The sequence below is a fragment of the Hemiscyllium ocellatum genome, chromosome 21 (assembly GCF_020745735.1).
Source record: "Hemiscyllium ocellatum isolate sHemOce1 chromosome 21, sHemOce1.pat.X.cur, whole genome shotgun sequence".
Classification (NCBI taxonomy): Eukaryota; Metazoa; Chordata; class Chondrichthyes; order Orectolobiformes; family Hemiscylliidae; genus Hemiscyllium; species Hemiscyllium ocellatum.
In genome coordinates this window covers 50,346,742-50,367,772 of record NC_083421.1, presented here as the reverse complement: position 1 = coordinate 50,367,772, position 21,031 = coordinate 50,346,742, and the positions used below count along the sequence as shown (strand labels likewise).

The window sequence follows — 21,031 nt, the reverse complement described above, 5'->3', positions numbered from 1 at the left end:
TAGATTCTTTGTCTTGTTCATTCATGGATGTGGACATTACTGACTGAGCAAGCATTTATTGCCAGTTGCCATTAAGCCGGTGGTGAACTGTCTTCTCGATCCACTGCAGTCCAGATATTGTAGGTAGACCCACAATGCTTTGAGGGAGGGAGTTCCAGGATCTTGAGCAAGCAACACTGAAGGAATAGTAATATTTTTCCCATGTATCTGCTGCCCCTGTCCTAGATGGTGGTGGTCATGGATGTGGAAGGTGCTGTGTATGGAGCCTTAGTGAATTTCTACAGTGCATCTTGTAGATGGTGCACACTGCTGTTATTGGCTATCAGTGGTGGTAGGAGTGGATTTTTGTGGATATGGTGACAATCAAGCAAGCCTGATTTGTCTCTGATAGTTTCAAATGTCTTGCGGGTTGTTCATGCAGGATTCCTTGCCCTGACCTCCTGTAGTCACAGCACATTTATAGCTAGGACTCCTTCTCGAGACATTGGTTCATTCTGTTCCAGTAAATCCTTTTACCTTCTAGAAATATTGCATGTGTACTAGCTGAACCAGTAACACATAGCTGCAGAGTATTTCATTATTATAAATCTAATCTTTTTAAGAAACTAGATAAAAACTTCTTTTCCTGTAAATCAAGAATTGATCTTAAGGTGGCTTCATTTGAATGTACTAAACGTTGAAAGGTCTGCATTGCTTCACTTCCTCTACTTGATTTTTTTTGTGTCATATTCAGATTCAAAGTTGAGCTTTATCATGCTTTTTTAGGCCCCCTCACCTGCAAATGCCTTGTCCTCAGTGGACCGTACTGCAGCATGGCTGATGAATATGAATATGCAATTCATTGATGACGAAACAGTGGACCCAGGCTCTAAGCGCAGGGATGATGTCAGACCTAAAGAGGAATTTAGCCAGATAGAGAAGGTAATGTCAGTTACCAGACAGCATTAAAAAGGTGCTGTTTTTCTGTTGCACAACCTGTCTGCTTTTTCTCTTGCACATTAACTCGCATGTATATGATAATTTCAGATATTTTAATTTGACTTTCAAAACTTCCAGTTCACAGAAGGATAGTTTGATCATTTTAAGTGATGAAATGATAGTGTCATAATATAAAAATAAAAAAAAGGAATGAGATGCTAAAAGCAGTTATTTATTTCAAATTGGCTGTTTAAAATTCTAATCTGTTTAGTGACAATCTACATGCTTTTGCTCATCTATTTTGCTAGTTATGGTGAATGGGAATTAGATTATAACATGAAATTGCATATTTTTGCTAGTATATAATAAAGAAAGACTGTCATTTCTGCCAGCTTAAAGGGCATGTTAAGCTTTCATTAGAACCATGAGATTGCACTGGGGAATTTTGGTCTTCGGTACCAGTTGGAAAACAGAAACAAATCATGCGTCCCCCTTTATTTTAGCCAATCTACAGACTGAAATCAGGCAGCCGAATTGTCATTAGTACATCTGCTCTATTGAGCAGAAGTCTCCTTTTGTAGTTTAAGGCTGATCCCTACAATGGCCTTACCGAAGCTATGGGAAAACAAAAGGAGACATCTTTACATTGGGCTCAGTGGTTAGCACTGCTGCCTCACAGCACCAAGGTCCTAGGTTCGATTCCAGCCTCAGGCGACTGTCTGTGTGGAGTTTGCACGTTCTCCTCGTGTCTGTGTGGGTTTCCTCCCACAGTCCAAAGATGTGCAGGTTATGTTAATTGGCCATGCTACATTGCCCATAGTGTTAGGTACATTAGTCAGGGGTAAATGTAAGGGAATGAGTCTGGGTGGGTTGCTCTTCAGAGGGTCGGTGTGGACTTCTTGGGCCGAAGGGCCTGTTTCCACACTGTAGGGTATCTACTCTAATCTAATAAATCTCAGAACAATTTTGGGAACCCTGGAACAAATGAACTGGAGGGACTCATTTTGACTATTTCCACTGCTTCCACAGAAAAAAGAGTAGTCTGTTAAATCCCTCCAGCCTCCTCCATGATTTGATTACATCATGCTGATGGCTGATTTATACTTTAAAACCATAGAAAGCCAAGTAAATAGAGCTGTAGTAGCTGTGTACCCACAATAAATTTAATTGGTCATAGTTTCACATGTTCACTTGGTCCCTCTTTATTTCCCTTCTTGAAGCAAAAACTTTCTGCTTCCATCTGTGTAATTATATGTTCCTTCCTAAATTACTGGCATCTAGATGGATTAGTCACTATTCCTTCGTCCAAGTCATCAACATACTTTAAAAGGCGAGACCCCTAAACAAATCCTTTAGTAAACACCATTTATTACAATCTACCAGAGGAAACACTGTTTATTCTATTCTCTCTCTTCCTCCCAGCTAATTACTAACTCTGATCAAAAGGTTGCTGCCAATTCCATGACCTTTTGGAACTGAAACTAAGAAACACTTCACCTGAAGAGCAGTAGAAGTTCGAAAGATTTGTTTTCAAATAGCAGTTGATGTTTGATCTTTGATCATTTTAGATTTGAGATAGATTTTTATTAACCATTGGTATTAAGGAATATGGGCAAAAGCAGATACATAAAATTAGATCAGATTTTTCCATGAATTCAGTAAATGACTGAACATGCTTCAAACAGCTAAATAGTGCATCCTTACTCTTTTTTTTCCCTCTGATTGTTTTTGAAAATAATTTATTTTATCAAACCTTATCGATATGCTTGTGGAATTGAATAGAGGTACTTCCACAAACTCTTCCCTAGCCAACACATTACTGACCACCTCAAAATTAAATGCAGCTCGCTCAAATTGGACATAAGCTGTCTCCAATAATTAAGACATCCAATGGCTTTCTGTATAAATCAATCTAAACTGACAGGTCTGCCGTTATCAAGTTTCCTCCCCCCCTCCCCAATTTTTAAATAATGGAATGAGATTTGTAATTTGGCAATCTAAACAACACTTTCCTAGAAACTAGAGAGCATTGTAAAATTATAAAGATCTCAAGAAGTAGGAACAGGAAAAGGTCAATCAGCTCAACAAGCCTCTGCAGCCATTCAATAAGATTACAACAGTCCTGATTTCCATTCTTCTGCCCGTCCTCCATAAAACTGCTAGCTCCCTCAATGATCAAAACCCTGGACTATATTCAAATGAACAACCTTCAATGCTCACTGAGGGAAAGATTCCATAGACTACCGTAGAGAAGAAATTCCTTCTACTTGCCACTGTGAATGCGGGAGTATTCATATTTAAACTGTGTCCACTCGTTGTAGATTCCCGACAAAGGGAAACATTCTCTTAGCATCAACCTCATCAAGCTCCCCACTCCCTAGCATCCATGGTTCAATAAGATTCTCATTCTTCTAAACTCAAATGAGTACAGATCCAAGCTTTTTGCATAAGGGAACCATTTCATCTCAGAAATCAACCTGTTGAATGTCTCTGAATTGTTTTCAATGCAAGTAAAGCCATCATTAAATATACCTCATTCAGGTCTTTTGCACTTGCGATAGCACTTCACAGCCTTTACATACTATCTTTCTTGGCAATAGATGTCACCGTTCAATTTGCATTCCTTAATCTTCAATGCATCTGCGTGCTAACATTGTAACATATGTAGAAATATATACCTATCATTTTGTGCTGCAGCATTTTGTAGGCTCCCTCCATTTACATAATATTCTGTTTCTCATTTCGTCCTGCCAAACAGCCTGACACTTTTCCATATTATGTTTGATCTGCCAAATGTTTGCAAGCTCACTTAACCTATCTTTGGATCATTAACAAATTTGTCTACAAAGCAGTTAGTCCCTTCATCCAAGTCATAAATATAGACCATAATAAGTTGAGGTGCCAGCAATGATCCCTGTGGCTCTCTGCTAGTTACAATTTGCCAATCTGAAATGACCCATTTATTCCAACTGTTTCCTGTTGATTGGGCAAGACTTAATCCACTCTAATGCATCACCCTAATATCACAAATCTTGTGTAGTAGCCTTTTATATGACACCTTGTTGAATGTCTTTTGGATCTCCAAATCCATTCCATCTTATTTCCCCTTTATCCACCATTTATTACATATTCAAAAGAACAGATTTGTCAAACTTGATTTTCCTTTCAGAAAACCGTATTCACTCTCCCTGATTGTATTTTAATGTTCTAACTGTCCAGCAAATATCTCCTTAATAATAGTTTCCCAGTGTTTTTCAATTATATCAGACTAACTGACCTAAAGATTCTGTGTTCTATATCCCTCCTTTCTTGGCTAAAGTTCCTATATATACCGTTTTGTAATCCACTGGCATCCACCCAGAATCTGGGGAATTTCAAAAGGTTGCAACCAATATATTCATTATCTCAGCCTTATATATATTTTTTATTTAACCTATTTTTCTAATCAACCTGTTCAGACATGTCATTACACATCTCTGGAATAGGTTGGACCTGTACCTCAGCCTCCCAGTCCAAGGGGAGGGACATTGCCACTGCATGACAAGTGGGTCTCTGGATCTGCTTTATAAAATGCTCAGGTGGAAGAGCTTGGGCTAGGCAGGCCATCAGAACAAGCTCCATGAGGAGATGAATGAGTGATTTCCCATTGGCCTGATGTGAGTTTTTGCGTTTAGCTGTATTAAGTTTCACTTTTCCTTGTGTTTGTGCAAGCCTCTCTTTTAGTTTAATATTTATTGGTTAAAATTTCCTAACTTCATATTAAAGGCTTTACAGTTTAGGGCTGCTTACTAGTTTTGCTTTCTACAGAATACTTGAATATTTCCCACTGTTTGTCCAGATGCTAAACAAAACACACAGTTGTAACTTTTCAATCCAGTTGAACTGGTGACTGGTACTGTAAAACATCAATTCCTGATCCCCTTGATTTTTAAAACCTTGATGACACTTACCCTCTCAAACCTGTTTGCAAATGTTCCCTTACTGTCAGATTGATAATTAATTGTGGTTCATTGCTCATCACTAAAATGTGATTCACTGTGAGGAATCTGAATTAATGACTGAAAACTTAAGTAACACGTTTGTAAGTAAGCATCTTTGCTAAACAATTTTATTTTGATCGAGACTGTGGTTATGGCACCACTTATAGGGCGGCACGGTGGCACAGTGGTCAGCACTGCAGCCTCACAGCACCAGGGACCCGGGTTCAATTCCCGAATCAGGTGACTGTCTGTGTGGAGTTTGCACATTCTCCCCGTGTCTGCGTGGGTTTCCTCTGGGTGCTCCGGTTTCCTCCCACACTCCAAAGATGTGCAGGTCAGGTGAATTGACCATGCTAAATTGCCCGTAGTGTAAGGTAAGGGGTAAATGTAGGGATATGGGTGGGTTGCGCTTCGGCAGTTCGGTGTGGACTTGTTGGGCCGAAGGGCCTGTTTCCACACTGTAAGTAATCTAATCTAATCTTATAATAGTAGCTACTTCCTACAGAGTTGAATGCTGCTGTTTAATTTAAAAAATCCACTTAAACCTATCATTTCAAAAGCTTGCATCACTACATAGTCTTAAAATGGTAGACTGCTGAACTAAAAGCTTTATCTTTTACCTGCTTCTTATCTGAACATTGCCCATTACTGATGTACAGTCTGTTTTGCCTGGAAGGGTGGATGATGCATTTTATATTCATTACAAACATTGAGAAGCCAACAGTATAGTCATTAAACATGTTTCATACTGTGAGCTGAGGGAATGAAGTAATCCCCAAAAGCAAGAGGAAATGAAGTAATTTACTTTGGATGGACTTGAAGTTGGCTCGACAGTGAAGTAACAGGTATAAAGTGATTCTTGATTAGCAGCTTTTAAGTTTACCTACCAAAATTCACTGATCTACGCACCATGATTTGCACTGTACGGTAGTCTTCCAAAATCACAACCCTTCAAGAAGCAGAATTTCTTATTTAGAAATAAATAACAAAGAACAGGACAACACAGGAACAGGCCCTTCAGCCCAAAACTGCACCAACATATAATGCCTTTCTAACTAAAAACCTTTTGCCTCCACGCAGTCTGTATCCTTTTTCCTGCCTATTCATGTATTGGTTACGATCCCTCTTAGACAGTGCTTTTGTGTCTGCCTCCACCACCTTCTCTGGCAGCACATTCCAGGCACTCACCATCCTCGGTGTAAAAAACCTGTCTCTCACATGTCCTTTAAATTTACCCTCATTTACCTTAAACCTATGTCTCCTAGTAATTGATATTACTACCATGGGAAAAAGACTCTGATTTTCCATTCAATCCACTCCACTCAATTTGGTAAACTTCTCAATGTTCAACATTCACATGAAACCAAATTTGCCCAATCTCTCCTTATAGATAATACCCTCCAAACGAGGCAACATTCTGGTAAACCATTTCTGTACCCTCCATCTCCCTCTGGTAGTGTGGCAACCAGAACTGTACGCAATATCCCACAAGTGACCTAAATAAAGTACTACACAGTTGCAACATGACTTAGCAGTTTTTAAATTATACCCTCTGATTGATCAAGGCAAGCATGCCATGTGCCACCTTGACCACCTTATCCATGTGTGTGGTGACTTTTAGGGAACTGTGGATTTGTACGCTTAGTTCCCTCTGTATGTTGGTTTTACTATGGGTTCTGCCAGTTACTATATACTTCCCTCCTGCATTAGATCTTTCAAAATGTCTCACCTCTCATTTATCCAGATTAAGATGTGCAGGTTAGGTGAATTGGTCATGCTAAATTGCCCATAGTGTTAGATACATTAGTTAGGGGGAATGGGTGTGGGTGGGTTGCTCTTCGGAGGGTTGATGTGGACTAGTTGGGCCGAAGGGCCTGTTTCCACACTGTAGGGAATCTAACGTAATCTAAACTCCATCTGCTATTTCGCCGGTCAAGAATGCGAAAAAGTCTAGTTTTTAAAAATAGAAAGTTTTGGATTTCTTGGCAATACTTTAATGACACTAAATGCAATCTCCCCTAAGCATGCCTCCTTTGCATCAGTATCAGCAGGAGATTGCCATACTTCAGGATAAACTGAGGGCCTCCAATCGGAAGCTGGAAGAATATGAGGTGCATTTAAAGAACCAAGAGGAACATGCACAAAAGATGATGCTGGAATACCAAGCCAGACTGGAGGAGGGCGAGGAACGACTTCGCAGACAACAAGATGACAAGGAGGTGCAGATGAAAGGCATTATCAGCAGGTATGCAGCCAACCATCTGTTTTGCCTGGGGTGATGCAGAATTATGGAGAGTACACATTGTGAACTAAATGTTGATGTTGACAGAGTCCAATTACCAATGCATCATTTTGATATTCGAGGATTCTATTGAACAATTAGTCAAGTATTTCCAAGGGAATTGCATACATAGCCAATTTTATATTGTCATATTTGAAAGTCACAACAAACACAATCCTCGAGTTAGAATGGTGCTAGCAGAATCCATCAAGTTACAGAAGTTAGTTGGCACGTTAGATGCCTGTTTGTAGTGTTTCAAGCTTTTTGATTAATTGTGCATTCTGGGATATTTACTTAATTGCTTACATGCACGTTTGGGATGAGCTAGGGAAGATTGGCTATAAACTATTTCATACACTAAATGGTCTGGAATAAATCCAGCTATACTGGTTTGTGTGCATGCACACGGGCATAAGTGGGTGGAAGTTGGGGTAGAATCCAAGCACTAGTGCAGGCAAGCCAGAGGTGACTGTGCTGAAGCTCCAAGCCCAGTTGAATAGGGAGAGTTAGTGGCAGGAAGGACAGTTGTAAGAGCTTCCACAACTCTAAAAGGTTTAATCGATGATATGCAGGGTGATCAACCTGCATTTTAGTACAGGTAACACAAAGAAAGCTGAAAGACCAACAGGAATAAGTGCAGATGTTCCTCTCAGGTACTTGAGTGAGTGTTAAACTCTCCTAATCACCACTGAATTAATCTGGATAGAAATTAAATATTGTGCACAAGTTTCCAGCCTATATTCCATAAGGAGGGGACAGAAAAAATATCCAGTCTTTAAAGGCTGCCTATGAATAATTATGTAGTCACTTAAAGTGAAGTGCTGCTAATTTTATTTAATGTAAAGACTTAAGGTTTTGTAATGCACAGTAGCAAATACGGAGGCTGTTATGAATATACTTCATACTTAAAAATTTCTGTGGACTTGGGTTAGATAAATTGTGGAGATGCCTGGATGGGTTTACTTTTTCTAAAAAAAAATTCAATGAACAATGATATCACAAGACATAGAAGAGACATTGAGATTTTTTAAAAAGTTCCAGTGCCCTCAAGAATATCATTTTACTGAGTGTAGTGACAAGGAGCCTGAGCAAAACTGGAATCAGTGGGAATCAGGGTCAAATTCCCCACTGGTTGAAATGCACAAAAGGAAAATGGTTGTGGTTATTGGAGGTCAGTCATTTCTTCTCCCGCATATCTTTGCAGGAGTTCCTCAGGGTAGTGTCCAAGGCCCAGCTACCTTCAGGTGCTTCATCTATGGCCTTCCCTCTATCATGAGGTCAGAAGTGGGGAGGTTCTCTAATGATTGGTGCTGAACTTTGCACACTTACAACTCCTCAGATTCTGAAGCAATCCATGTTCCAATGCAACAAAACCTGGACAATATCCTGGCGTGGGCTGAGAAATGGCAAATAACATTCACACCACACAACTGCCTGGCAACAACCATCTCCAATAACAGAAACAATCTAACCAACACCCTTTCAAATCTATGATGTTACCATCACTGAGTCCTCCACTGTCAACAACCTGGGCTTTACCGTTGACCAGAAATTGAACTTGACTCACCATATACTGTGGTGACAAGAACAGGTCAGAAGCTAGGAATACTGCACTGATTAACTCACCTCCTGAATCCCCATAGCCTGTCCACCACCTACAAGACACAAGTCAGGAGTATGAAGGAATATTCCCCACTTGTCTGGCTCCAACAACACTCAACAAGCTTGACACCATCCAGGACAAAGCAGCCCCCTTGACTGGCACCACATTCACAAGCATCCATTCCTGCCGCCACCAATGCTCAGTCGCAATAGTGTGAACCGTCTACAAAATACACTGGAAAAATTCACGAAAGGTCTTAGGCAGCACCTTTCAAACCATGACCACTTCTATTTAGAAGGACAAGGACAACAGATGCATGGGAATACCAACACCTGCTAATTCCCCTCTAAGCTACACACTGACCTGACTTCGAAATATGTTGCCGTTCCTTCACTGTCTCTGGGTCACAAACCTGGAATTCCCTCCCCAGCAGCATTGTGGGTCAATGTTCAGCACATGGACTGCAGTTGAAAGTGGCAGCTCATCACCACTTTCAAGGGAGACTACAGCCGGGCAATAAATGCTGGCCCAGTCAGCGATGCACATGTCCCAAAAATGAATGAAAGGAAATTCACGCGAAACTGCATAATTCCCAATAAATTTCCTTACTGTTTGGAAACAGGTCTTCGGCCCAACTAGTCCACACTGACCCAACGAAGAGTAACCCACCCAGACCCATTTCCCTGACTAATGCACCCAACTCTATGGGCAATTTAACATGGTTGGACTGTGGGAGGAGACCAGAGCTCCCAGAGAAAACCCACGCAGACATAGGGAATGTGCAAACTCCACACAGACAGTTGCCCAAGTCTGGAATCGAACCCAGGTCCCTGGTACTGTGAGGGAGCAGTGCTAACCACTGAGCCACTGTGCACTCACTTCAGGGAATGCATCGCCACAGTTTTGCATCTGGGGTTTCATGGCTATTTTGTTAGAACAATGTTTGCAGGCTGAGTTTGTTTTCCAATTTTCAGTCAGCTAAAGCCTGCTACAAAACATGCTGTTCAGCTCACCTCTCCTGTTTCTGAAACTCCTTAATTAGAAGATCAGGGAGAAATCTGATGTTTTTTCAGTCACTCCTCCAGAAGAACAAATTCTCAATATTGCTTCTCCTGACCAACATGTAACTGTCAAGACCAAGAGATAACCAAGTGTGATTAGTGACTTGACCACAGATGCAAGAACACCAGGTCAATAAACTTTGGAACTGCAAAGTTTCTGCATCTTACCTTTTTTGGGGCACTGTTAAGAATAACTATGCTTAAAAAGGAAAACACTTTGTGGCCAAAGTCAACCTCTGCATAGAGAAATCCTCGTTCCCCTTCTCCCTGAAAGGAGAGATGGAGGGAGTGAGTAAGTTGTCTGAGGTGGGTAAATATTTATTTGCATGTCATAAATTGTGTTAAACAAACCTGAATAATCTTGAATGGATTGTTTATAATGAATGATAATTTTGTGTTTATTTAAGAAATCTGGTTGATGAATTCATTCTAAGCTGAATATGATTGTCTATAATCAGCACTTGAGTGAAATATTTTCATTTTTATGTTGCAAACCACGTACTAGTGCTTTTTCCCCTGTCAGTCACAGTATGGCACAACATTTATTTTGCGATAGCAAAATCGGTGCCAAGTTGAGTCAGTCAAAGACATACCCATGAGACAAGGCTGTAATTTTACTGGAAGTATGTGAAGAAAAGAATGGTGCCACCACAGAAGATGTTAGTTTCCTTGCAACAAATGACAGATCTAAATCTGATTGGCAGTCTGCCCTGGAAGCAGTGTAGCCATTTCTGAATAGTTATTAACTTGCAGGTAGTTTCACCTCTCTGCATTGTTATTAATTACTAGATGGCTAGAACATTGCAGGTAAATTTAAGATATCACTTCCAGTTTTCCATTCATTAGGTTAGATTCCCCTACAGTATGGAAAAAGGCCATTCAGCCCATCAAGTGCACACCAACCCTCTGAAGACTTCCCCACCTAGACCCATTTCCCTCTGACTAATGCACCTAACACTATGGGCAATTTAGCATGGCCAATCTATCTGACATGCACAATGTGGAAGGAAACTGGAGCACCTAGACGAAACCCACACAAGGCTGGAATCGAACCCCAGGTCCCTGGTGCTGTGAGGCTGCGGTGCTGTGAGGCTGCAGTGCTAACCACAGACACCGTGCCGCCCATCCTAGTGAATATTTTGCATATGATATCCATCAAAATTCAAAAATTATCAGTGTTTTATTCTGTATTCAAGGACTTCCTGAGAGCTAGTCAGTATTACTCTTAGTTACTTTTTTAAAGTACTTGCAGTAGGTTAACAAGGTCCCAGATTTAGCTGATCTCCACCAAAATGGCGGAATAAAGGTGATGTGGCCCAGGTTACAGTGCCATCTGTTGCAGAGGTATGTAATAACATCTCTGAACAAGTTAAGTAGAAAAAAAACAATTAAATGATTCTAAGGGGGTCATATGGTGTGGTGGTCATACCTTTTGAGCCAGAAGGTGCCAGTTCAAGTCTCATCTGATCCAGCGATGGTATAATAACATCTTTGAACAGGTTATTAAAAAGTATCTCGAAAAATGATCATTGAAGAAGGAAACATCAGCTGGATTCTTGCTGTCCACTGTTAGTCTAGTGTGAATTTTGGGTCATAAGGCTTTGGATGTAATACTGCTTTGCTGACAACCACTGAGAATGTTCGGAAAAATAAAATTCATGTGATTGAAGTACTGAAGGAGTACTTAAACAATACACAACTGTAAGAGGGAGGGGGAAATTCTGACTTTCATGGGCCCAAGTTCAGTAAAACCTTCTCCCTTGCAATTAAACAGGATTGCTTCAATACATTACAGATTGTTGAATGTTAAAAGCTGTGTTGGTATCTCATTTACACAATGTAATGGACATTGCTTATCAGTGTGTTGATTTGTCTGATCTCTGACCATGGCAGGATTGACTGAGCTTTCAAGTCTGTTTGATCAGTTAAACCGAACTAATTGAACCTGCTGTGTTGCTTATGTTTTCTCCTTATAGGTTAATGGCTGTTGAAGATGAGCTGAAGAAAGATCATGCAGAGATGCAGGCAGCAGTAGACTCTAAGCAGAAGATCATTGAGGCACAGGTTAGATGCTGTTTCTCACCTTTTATACAACAAAGTTGGACATAAACTGGGGATGCTACCCAACAATTAACGGAGGGTAAAAAGCGTGATACAAAAGTTACATTGGAAGCCATTCAGCCCCTAAATAAGAAATGGGTGTCTGCTTCAGCAGGATGGTGTGCAAGCACAGTCTGAACCATAAGAAAAGCATGGATCTTTGATTAATCGGAATTTAATAGCCAGGGCTGTAGCACCTCAAATTCTACCTCTGAAGAAACTAGTTTAATAGATATCTGTGCCGCCTCTAGAAGTATTCACAATCAAAACTTCCAGATACTATTTCTCCCGAGTCTGAAACAGATTATAGTACAATCAGTTTATAAAGATACTGGATGTTGGAATAGTCACATCATAGAAGTCCTTTCAATCCATTATGTCCATGTCAGTTCTCTGCAAGAATGACTTAGAACTTTCAGGGCTAAGGGGAAAATTTGATCTTCGAATTGTGGGATTATTGGTTAACAAACCCAGAATTGCTACAGCATAGGTGGTGGGCACTTAGCCCACTTTGTGTGCTTCATCTGTATTAGAGTGCCAACCTTCTAATTATATCCCTGTACATCATTTCTATCCAAATAATCATCCATTACCCTTTGAAGGCCTCAATTGAACCTGCCACCACCACATTTTCAGGCAGCATAGCTTAACAACATATTTTGTTTAAAAGAAGTGTTTTTTCCTCACATCACCCTGACTTCATTTGCATAGCACTTCAAGTCTATGGCCTCTTGTTCTTTGTTCTCTTTTCATGAGGGAGAACAGCTTCTTCCTGTTTAATTTATCCAAACTGCTCATGATTTTGAAAACCTCTACCAAATTCTCCTCTCAGTCGTCTTCTCTCCAAGGAGACAGTCTCAACATCTTCAAACTATCCTCAAAACTGGTTCCAAGAACAAGAAACTTAATGCTTGTAAATTTTTTTAAAGACATGATTGAATCTGCCTCCACCACATTCTCAGGCAGTACATTCCCACTCCTAATCACTTGCTATGTAAAAGCGTTTAACCCCCATGTTATCTTTATCTTTAAATCTGTGTCTGCTGATTCTCGACCCTGCTGCAAATGGAAATATGATGCCTTTTTAAACAAATCTTTTGCCTCTAAATGGTTTGAATCCCTCTATTCTCTGCTTAATTATGTATCTGTCAAGTGCCTCTTAAACGTTGCTATTGTACCCACCTCCACCACCTCCTCTGACAGTACATTTCAGGCATTTACCGCCCTCTGTGTAAAAACGAATCTCTCACATCTCCTTTTACCTTAAACCTACATCCCTTAGTAATTGACATTTCTACACTGAGAAAAAAAGACTCAGATTATCCATACCCCTCATTATTTTGTAAACTTCTATCATCTTGCTCAGTTTGCACTGTATGGTTTGAATCTTGCATTTTTATTTGGCCAGTGCCAGTTTTGATGTTGCAGTCACAATCAGTATCATCCGCTCATAAGGGGTGAGGAGGCAAATGATAAGCATGTTTTTCTTTCTGCTGCTATCATGGTCTGTTTTGCTCCTGGAATGAATAGGGCATAGCTATTATGGAAGGCGAAAACTATGACTGTATAGTAGATGGTAGATTTCCTCAACAATTGAGCAGATTGCAAAGAGGTCATGTAGGATGAGTCGTGTTGTAGTTGTGATGGGTGGGTGTAGCGAAGAGATAGCAAAGAAAAATGGTGCATTCACACTGGCAGATTGGAGGAGGTCACTGGGTTTGGTAAGATTATGCAAGGCCAAGCCAGTTTTCTTGACCTGAGAATCATTCCAAACGCAACATGACTCCTGCTTCACCAGAAAAATGAGAAGATTCTGCCAACTGGATCACATTTGTGACCTGTAAGCTCAGTATAAATCTAGTTACAAGAGATGTTTAATTACATAATATCATCCTCCCTGCATTAGTTTCTACAGTTTATTATTTGCATTTTTTCTGCACAATCTGATTTATGTGAGTCAGATTTATTGCATGGCTCTCATGTTTTATAATAGGTCTTGTACTAAAATTGGTGCCTGTAATTCTGCTGCATTTGTTGAACTGATACAGGCTGACAGTGTAATTGCGTTGAATTGTGTCTCCAAACCATTTGTCATAAAAATTCTGACAATTGTTCAATTATATGACATGTGCTCCCAATGTTAATTAAAATAAATTACCCCAAATTTGAATTATTAATGGATTATTCTTGCTGTACTTGCCTTTGTTTCAACCGTTAATCAATAAGTTTTAGAAGCAGAATGACAACGCAGTCTTTGTTAATATAAACTTAGAATAATGTTGTTGCAAAACATGTGAGCAGCAGAACTGCTGTTACACATATCTTGCAGGTGGTTACGCATAGATATTGACAGAGATGAAGGAGAAACATCCTTGAGTGGGAAATAGGATTTGGTGTTTAGAAAGAAAAATAGCCAAACTAGGGAGAGAGAGGATGTGATCCTGTAAAGAAAAAAACTCTAGGAAAAGATTAAAGTTAATAGTTAGCTTTCAGAGTGTCTTCATGTCTTTTGTGTAATTAATTGCAGACCTTAAATTTCAGACCTTACAATTCTGTCCCAATCTCAGATATGTACATTAGCACAAACAAATATCAAAACAGAATAAATAAGAAATTTGCAAGAAGCCAAAGGCTCACAGAAACCTAAAGTACCCCTAAATCCCCTGCATGTGTGGTAACTCTTAGCTTCAGTTGATTGAATATTTGTCTCCATAAAGTTTTGGGAAACTCCAGAGAGGCAGCACCGGTCCCAACCTTCCCAGGGTTTAAGCTTGAGCTTGATCCTGAAGCATTCCCTCCTACTCTGTTTGTGGGATTTGAGTAGTGGGGTCTGTTCTAAGCAATGTAACAGTCTAGTGGCTTTGGAGATGCCACAGAGATTAACTTAATCTGTTTTCTTGTTAGAATGCTTCAGGGCTAGCTTTTGTGCAGGAGAATACTTTAGGAGAAGTTAATTGAGAGCTCTTATGCTGAAATCTTCAAAAAATGATAGTCATTTTTATAAGTCTGTGTAACTTATGTTCTTTGTAAAACAATAACTGTATCTGACCCATTTAAACTGAAGGACACATTGTTTTCAACAGGAGAAACGCATTGTCTCACTAGATGCAGCTAATGCCCGACTGATGAGTGCCCTGTCACAGCTGAAGGAGCGATACAGCATGCAAAGCCGCAATGGCATCTCCCCGACCAATCCCACTAAACTACAAATCACTGAAAATGGGGAATTCAGAAATAGCAGCAATTGCTAGATTGATGATCCATAACTGCAAATGACATTAGTATGATGAGTGCTTACAACACAAGATGTGTTAAAGCACAGGCAACAGTTAGACTAACAGAGAAAAGTGTGTCCAAATATCTTTTGATTAAGTTCGTTTGTTTATAAGAAGTTCCTTTACATGGTCGCTTGGACAAAGAAGCATGTTAATCAGAAAAAAATGTAGTAAACCTTGGAAAGTTTCAGACCAACATGTTGCACTGAGAACTACCCCTGTAATGTTTAAGATATGGGGCATCGAATCTCAACTTAGCGTGCAGTCGGATTTCAAAGATGAAATTACCATAATCATAAAACAGTGCTGAAAAATTCTGTTTTACACCAATGCAGATTCTGTTTGATTATTCCTGGGCCTCACCATTTTTAATGCTCAACTATAATATCCTCAACATCAAGTGGATCCACTGAACAGTTTACCTTGTGAAATGCCTCCGAGCAGAAACTGGGAAGTTTGGCTATTACTTTATTGCCACTATAATTAGGTATACAGACCCTAATGAAACACCAGTTTTATAGAAGTTACAGTGCTTTATTCCCTCGTTATGTATCACTTAACTTACTGATAATTAGTATTTTCCAATTTTGAACTCCCATGTGCTTCAGCAGCTGCTTGTTGCTGTTGCCACCTCTCTAGCTCAGTGTTTATAATCGCACTTTTACCATGCACATGACGTTTTTGGGGGAATATGATTTTCTTATTTTTGAAGCCTTTTATAAGGAAATGCTACAGCTTAAAGTTCATGGAAACATGTGGATTCACATATATTCACCTGGATTCTACTACTCAACATGTTCACCTAGGTAAAGCTATCCTTTAATTACAGAAGAATGCTTTGAGGACATGAAACTACAACAAGAAAGTTACTAAAGTGATATCAGAGTGAGGATTGCTCTGGGAGGTGCTGCATAGAAGTTACTTACTGAGAAAGCTTGACTACAACATGATTTTTTGACTGAATAATCGAAAGTGATACAAAATACAGCTCCTGAATCAAAGTGATATGTGAAAGAGGCAGATGGTAGGCTTGTACTCACCAAGTATGTGAATCACTACTTTTGGATGCATTTGATATTTATTTAATCTTGTCAGTTATCTTCAGAAAACTTCTTAAGTTGGTTTTATTTTCATTTATGCACCATTTTCTTTTAAAAAGTCCTTTAACTATAAAAGGCTTTTCTGTACAAATTGATGGTCTTGGTGCATTTTCCATATTCTGCTGTTCCCAGAGAAACAGATGGACACTGTTGTTTCAAAAACAATTCTGATTTTAAAACTAAACCTTTAAAATGATACAGTAAGATTAGTTCTATTAAAATTTATACTTTGTGTGTGTTTTGTGAGGGTATTTAAAAACCCAAGAGAAAGATTAACTTTCCTCCTGAAAATTTTTACTTTTAACTGTGTCAGTCAATTTTTGCATCAGTACTGTGTTAAAATCCTATGTATCTGAAAAACTGTATATAGTTAACATCTGTTTCTGGTACTGCTTGTCTCAAAGTCGCGGCAGAGTGACTGCATCTTTAACTGCTGTTTATGTTGTTAAAAATGTCTGAAATGCCAGTGGTGGCAAATTAAAACCACTTTATATAGGCAAACAAAATCACTGTGTGATTGCAATCTGTGGTTCTGTAGTTCAAGACCATTTGTTATACTTATTGACTTTTCAGATTTGCAGCATCTTAAGTTGCGTTTGTATTTAGCTACACTGACACATGACAAGTATCATGACTGCACCAGTGATTCGGTATAATAAGCCCACTAGCCAGTTCAGTGGTTTCACAGAGGGGGAGAAAGGGGGAATAATTCTGTGTACTGATTTAAGCACTGCTATGGAATGCAAGAAGCCGAGAGGGAAAAACAACATATCGTCCTGAAATTCTACACATTAGCAAAAATAAGACGTGCCATACATCCTATAAACAGCATAAAACAAGAAGTCAAATTTTTAAAATGCACTGCTAAAACCAGAACATTCCTAGCCATACCCATGTAGCAATTAAACAAAGATGGCCTTTCTTGGGATTTAAAAAATATTTGTTTGTAGTTGCATTTAAAAAAGCTTTTATAATTTTCAGTTTTTAAAAGCATGTAAAATACTCTGCATCTGTAAAAGACCATGTTTGTAATTTGAATTAAACTACACACTGTTAATTTTATTTGTTTTATAAACTGTGGAGGCCCTTTAAAAAGGTAAATGTGTAAAAGTCATAGGTATCATTTCTTGGTGTTTCAACTCCTGTGCAGTAAACGGAAAGCCACAGACCTTAAAGTGATGCTTTCCCATGTAAATCACATTTTAATGCCTGAAACCAAAGTGAAAATTGATGGAGACAGAGAGGAATGTCTGGGAGAGTTAGAAGCTTGAGTATGTGGGAGTGTGTGGAGAAGAAATAGTCATAGAGATGTACAGCATGGAAACAGACCCTTCAGTCCAACTCATCCATGCTGACCAGATAGCCCAATCCAATCCAGTCCCAGTTGTCAGCACTTGGCCTATATCCCTCTAAACCCATCCTATTCATATACCCATCCAGATGCCTTTTAAATGTTGCAATTATACTAGCTTCCACCACTTCCTCTGGCAGCTCTTTCCATACACTCACCACCCTTGTGAAAACGTTGCCCCTTAGGTCTCTTTTATATCTTTCCCCCCCCCCTCACCCTAAACCTATGCCCTCTAATTCTGGCCTCCCCCATGCCAGGGAAAAGACCTTGTTCTGTTTATCTTATCTATGCCCCTCCTGATTTTATAAACCACTAAGGTCACACCTCAGCCTCCAATCTCCAGGGAAAACAGCCCAGCCTAATCAGTCTCTCCCTATACCTTAAATCCTCCACCAATGGCAACATCCTTGTAAATCTTTTCTGATCCCTTTCAAGTTTCACAACATTTTTCTGATAAGAAGGAGACCAGAATTGCACGCAGTATTCCAAAAGTGGCTGAACCAATGTCCTGTTCGGCCACAACATGACCTCCCAAACCCTATATCCAGTGCTTTGCCCAATAAAGAAAGCATACCAAATGCCATTAACCTATCTACCTACGGCTCTACTTTCAAGGAACTATCAACCTGCATTCCAAGGTCTCTTTGTTCAGCAACGCTCTCCAGGATCTTACCATTAAGTGTATAAGCCCTGCTCTGATTTGCTTTTCCATAATGCAGCACCTCGCCTTTATCTTAATTGAACTCCATCTGTCACTTCTCAGCCCATTGGCCCATCTGATGAAGATCCTGTTATACTCTGAGGTAAACTACACCTCCAATTATGGCATCATCTGCAAATTTACTAACTGTACCTCTTATGTTCACATCCAAATCATTTTTTATAAATGATGAAAAGCAGTGGACCCAGCACCGATCTTCGTGATACACCACTGGTCACAGGCCTCCACACCGAAAAACAACCCTCCACTACCACCACCCTCTGTCTTCTACCTTAGCCGGTTCTGTATCCGAATGAATTGTTCTCCCTGTATTCCATGAGATCTATTCAATCTCCCATGAGGAACCTTGTTGAACGCCTGACTGAAGTCCATATAGATCACGTCTACTGCTCTGCCCTCATCAATCCTCTTTGTTACTTCTTCAAAAAATTCAATCAAGTTTGTGAAACATGACTTCCCATGCAACAAGCTATGCTGACTGTCCCTAATCAGTCCTTGCCTTTCTAAATACATGTAAATCCTGTCCCTCAGGACTCCTTCCAACAACTTGCCCACCACCAATGTCAGGCTAGCTGGTCTATAGTTGCCTTGCTTGTCCTGACCACCTTTCTTAAATGATGGTACCACGTTAGCCAACCTCCAGTCTTCCAGCACCTTATCTGTGACTATTGATGATATAAATATCTCAGCAAGGGGTCCAGTAATCACTTCCCTAGCTTCCCACAAAGTTCTAGAGTACACCTGATCAGGTCCAATGTTGGGTGGGAGGGGAGGTAATATTTGACTGAGGTGGGAGATTAACAGATTAAGCCACACCCACCAACAGAAAAAATTGTGAACATTTAAAAAGTAAGCATACCACCGTATACACTGCAGTGCCACCACCACAGCTACAGAGTTAGTGACCCCAAAATCTTGTCCTGTGTCATCAGAGTTTAGGAATCTCTGCCTGAAGCAGCCAGTCAGGATCTCATGAGGGTTTATCATAGTACCTTTGTGGTCACTGATTTCCTGTACAGTCATTGATACATTATGTCCATGCTGTATGTTAGTAAGAACATTGGGTGGCTGACACTGGTCTTAAAAGGGAGTCCGAGAGATGTATTTACACTTGCAAGCATCAAGGTATGAACCATCATCTGCTGGGATCTCCTCAGATAAACAAGAAGTTAGAAAATCATTAGTTTAACCTTGTAATTTCAAGTCGAATGAAATGTACCATTCTTAAGAACAATTATCCATACAAAATAAACAATTTGCTCTATATTTAACATTGTAACTTCATGCTTAGTACTTAGTAAAACTGAAAATACTTCAAGCGCAGATTTTTCACTGAAAAGAAAATGGATATATTTAGAAGATTCTGTAAAAGTCCTAAAGTGTTTTGAACAAGTTGCAGTAGGAGCTTTAACAGCACCACATTTCAAGATGCCAGTGGCCTGAAGGTCTGCAGATAGAAGCTTTCCGAAAAGGTGACTCTGCTCAGTCTCCTCAAACATAGCATCATGCCAAAGATTTTGTATCTTTTGGCATCTTGGGATACTGCGAGTTTGTTATTTCCATGAGCAGTTCTTAGATTAAAATACTGAGTTATTCCCAGTCCATGAAAAATCCACAGACATCTACAATTTTTGTCTGTAATGTTAGAATGAAAAAAGATACAGGAACAGGTTAGTTCAAAAAGTAATTGTTTTGTTTTGGAATTTCTAGCTTTTAAATGCTATGTTGAAAACAATAGCCACCATACTTTTTCTAGAACTGAATTTAAAATGCGATTGTACTATCACAGAATTTAAGGCACGTGTCTAGTACTCTAACTTGCTGCAAACAAAGAAATTAAAATAGTTCAAATTATTCTGTCCTTCGACGCAGTGTTAAAGGACATACCTCCATTAACTGGTGTTTACTGATACTTGTCCCTTGGAAAGCTGTTGTATGTTTTATATCCTTACACTTTTGTAAGTATGTTTAAAGTATTTGCTGGACTCACTTCAGCTTACTTAACCTGTAATAATGTACAAAGAAGTTGGTTGTGTTAAATATGTGGCTGTGCAATTTATGTACATTTGCAACTAGACTTATTAAAGTTTTATTTAGCTATTTTAACTGAATTTGTGTCATGTCATTGTTATAATGCATTTGATACTTGGAACATTATTGCTACAGACATTTCCACACAAATAAAATGAAGGCAAGACAAATCAGTTTGGTTCATATTTGTGTAGTATGCATTAAGGAAGAAAACAATTCAAGAGGATACAAACAAGCTGAAGGAAGGTGTGGACACATGATATGAAATTCAATGCAGAAATAATGCCCTGTGGAAGTAAGAATGAAAGGAAACTATACAAACACCAAATGTTCAGTTTTAATGTAGTGAGAGACAGACAGACATGGCAGGGGGCAGGACAGGATGGCTGCAAAATACAGTACATGATGCGAGCCGGTTGGGTGCACATGGACAGGAGCTTGACTTGGTTCAAGTCAGGTGGTTGAAGCAATGTGTGGCCACTATACCCAGCACAGAATGAGTACTGTCTCCCCCAGAGTGGGGGAAGAATGATGGAGGAGCACTGTGTATAACAAAGAGCAATCAACAAAGTAATCTAAGTTAAATCTGTATGTAAAAACTAGTTTTCTT

General features: G+C 39.5%; 1 protein-coding gene across 4 annotated transcripts in view; it reads left to right on the top strand.

The window, feature by feature from the left end:
- Positions 1–20,437, top strand: part of dab2ipb (DAB2 interacting protein b) — a 358,016-nt gene extending 337,579 nt beyond the window's left edge. For all 4 annotated transcript variants that reach the window (XM_060841451.1, XM_060841453.1, XM_060841454.1 and 1 more), the window contains 4 exons: positions 766–921; positions 6,941–7,143; positions 11,820–11,907; positions 15,027–20,437. In XM_060841451.1, the coding sequence (XP_060697434.1) occupies positions 766–921; positions 6,941–7,143; positions 11,820–11,907; positions 15,027–15,194 (615 nt within the window). In that variant the 3' untranslated portion in view covers positions 15,195–20,437. The remainder of the gene's footprint in view (positions 1–765; positions 922–6,940; positions 7,144–11,819; positions 11,908–15,026) is intronic.
- The last annotated feature ends 594 nt before the right edge of the window (positions 20,438–21,031 follow it).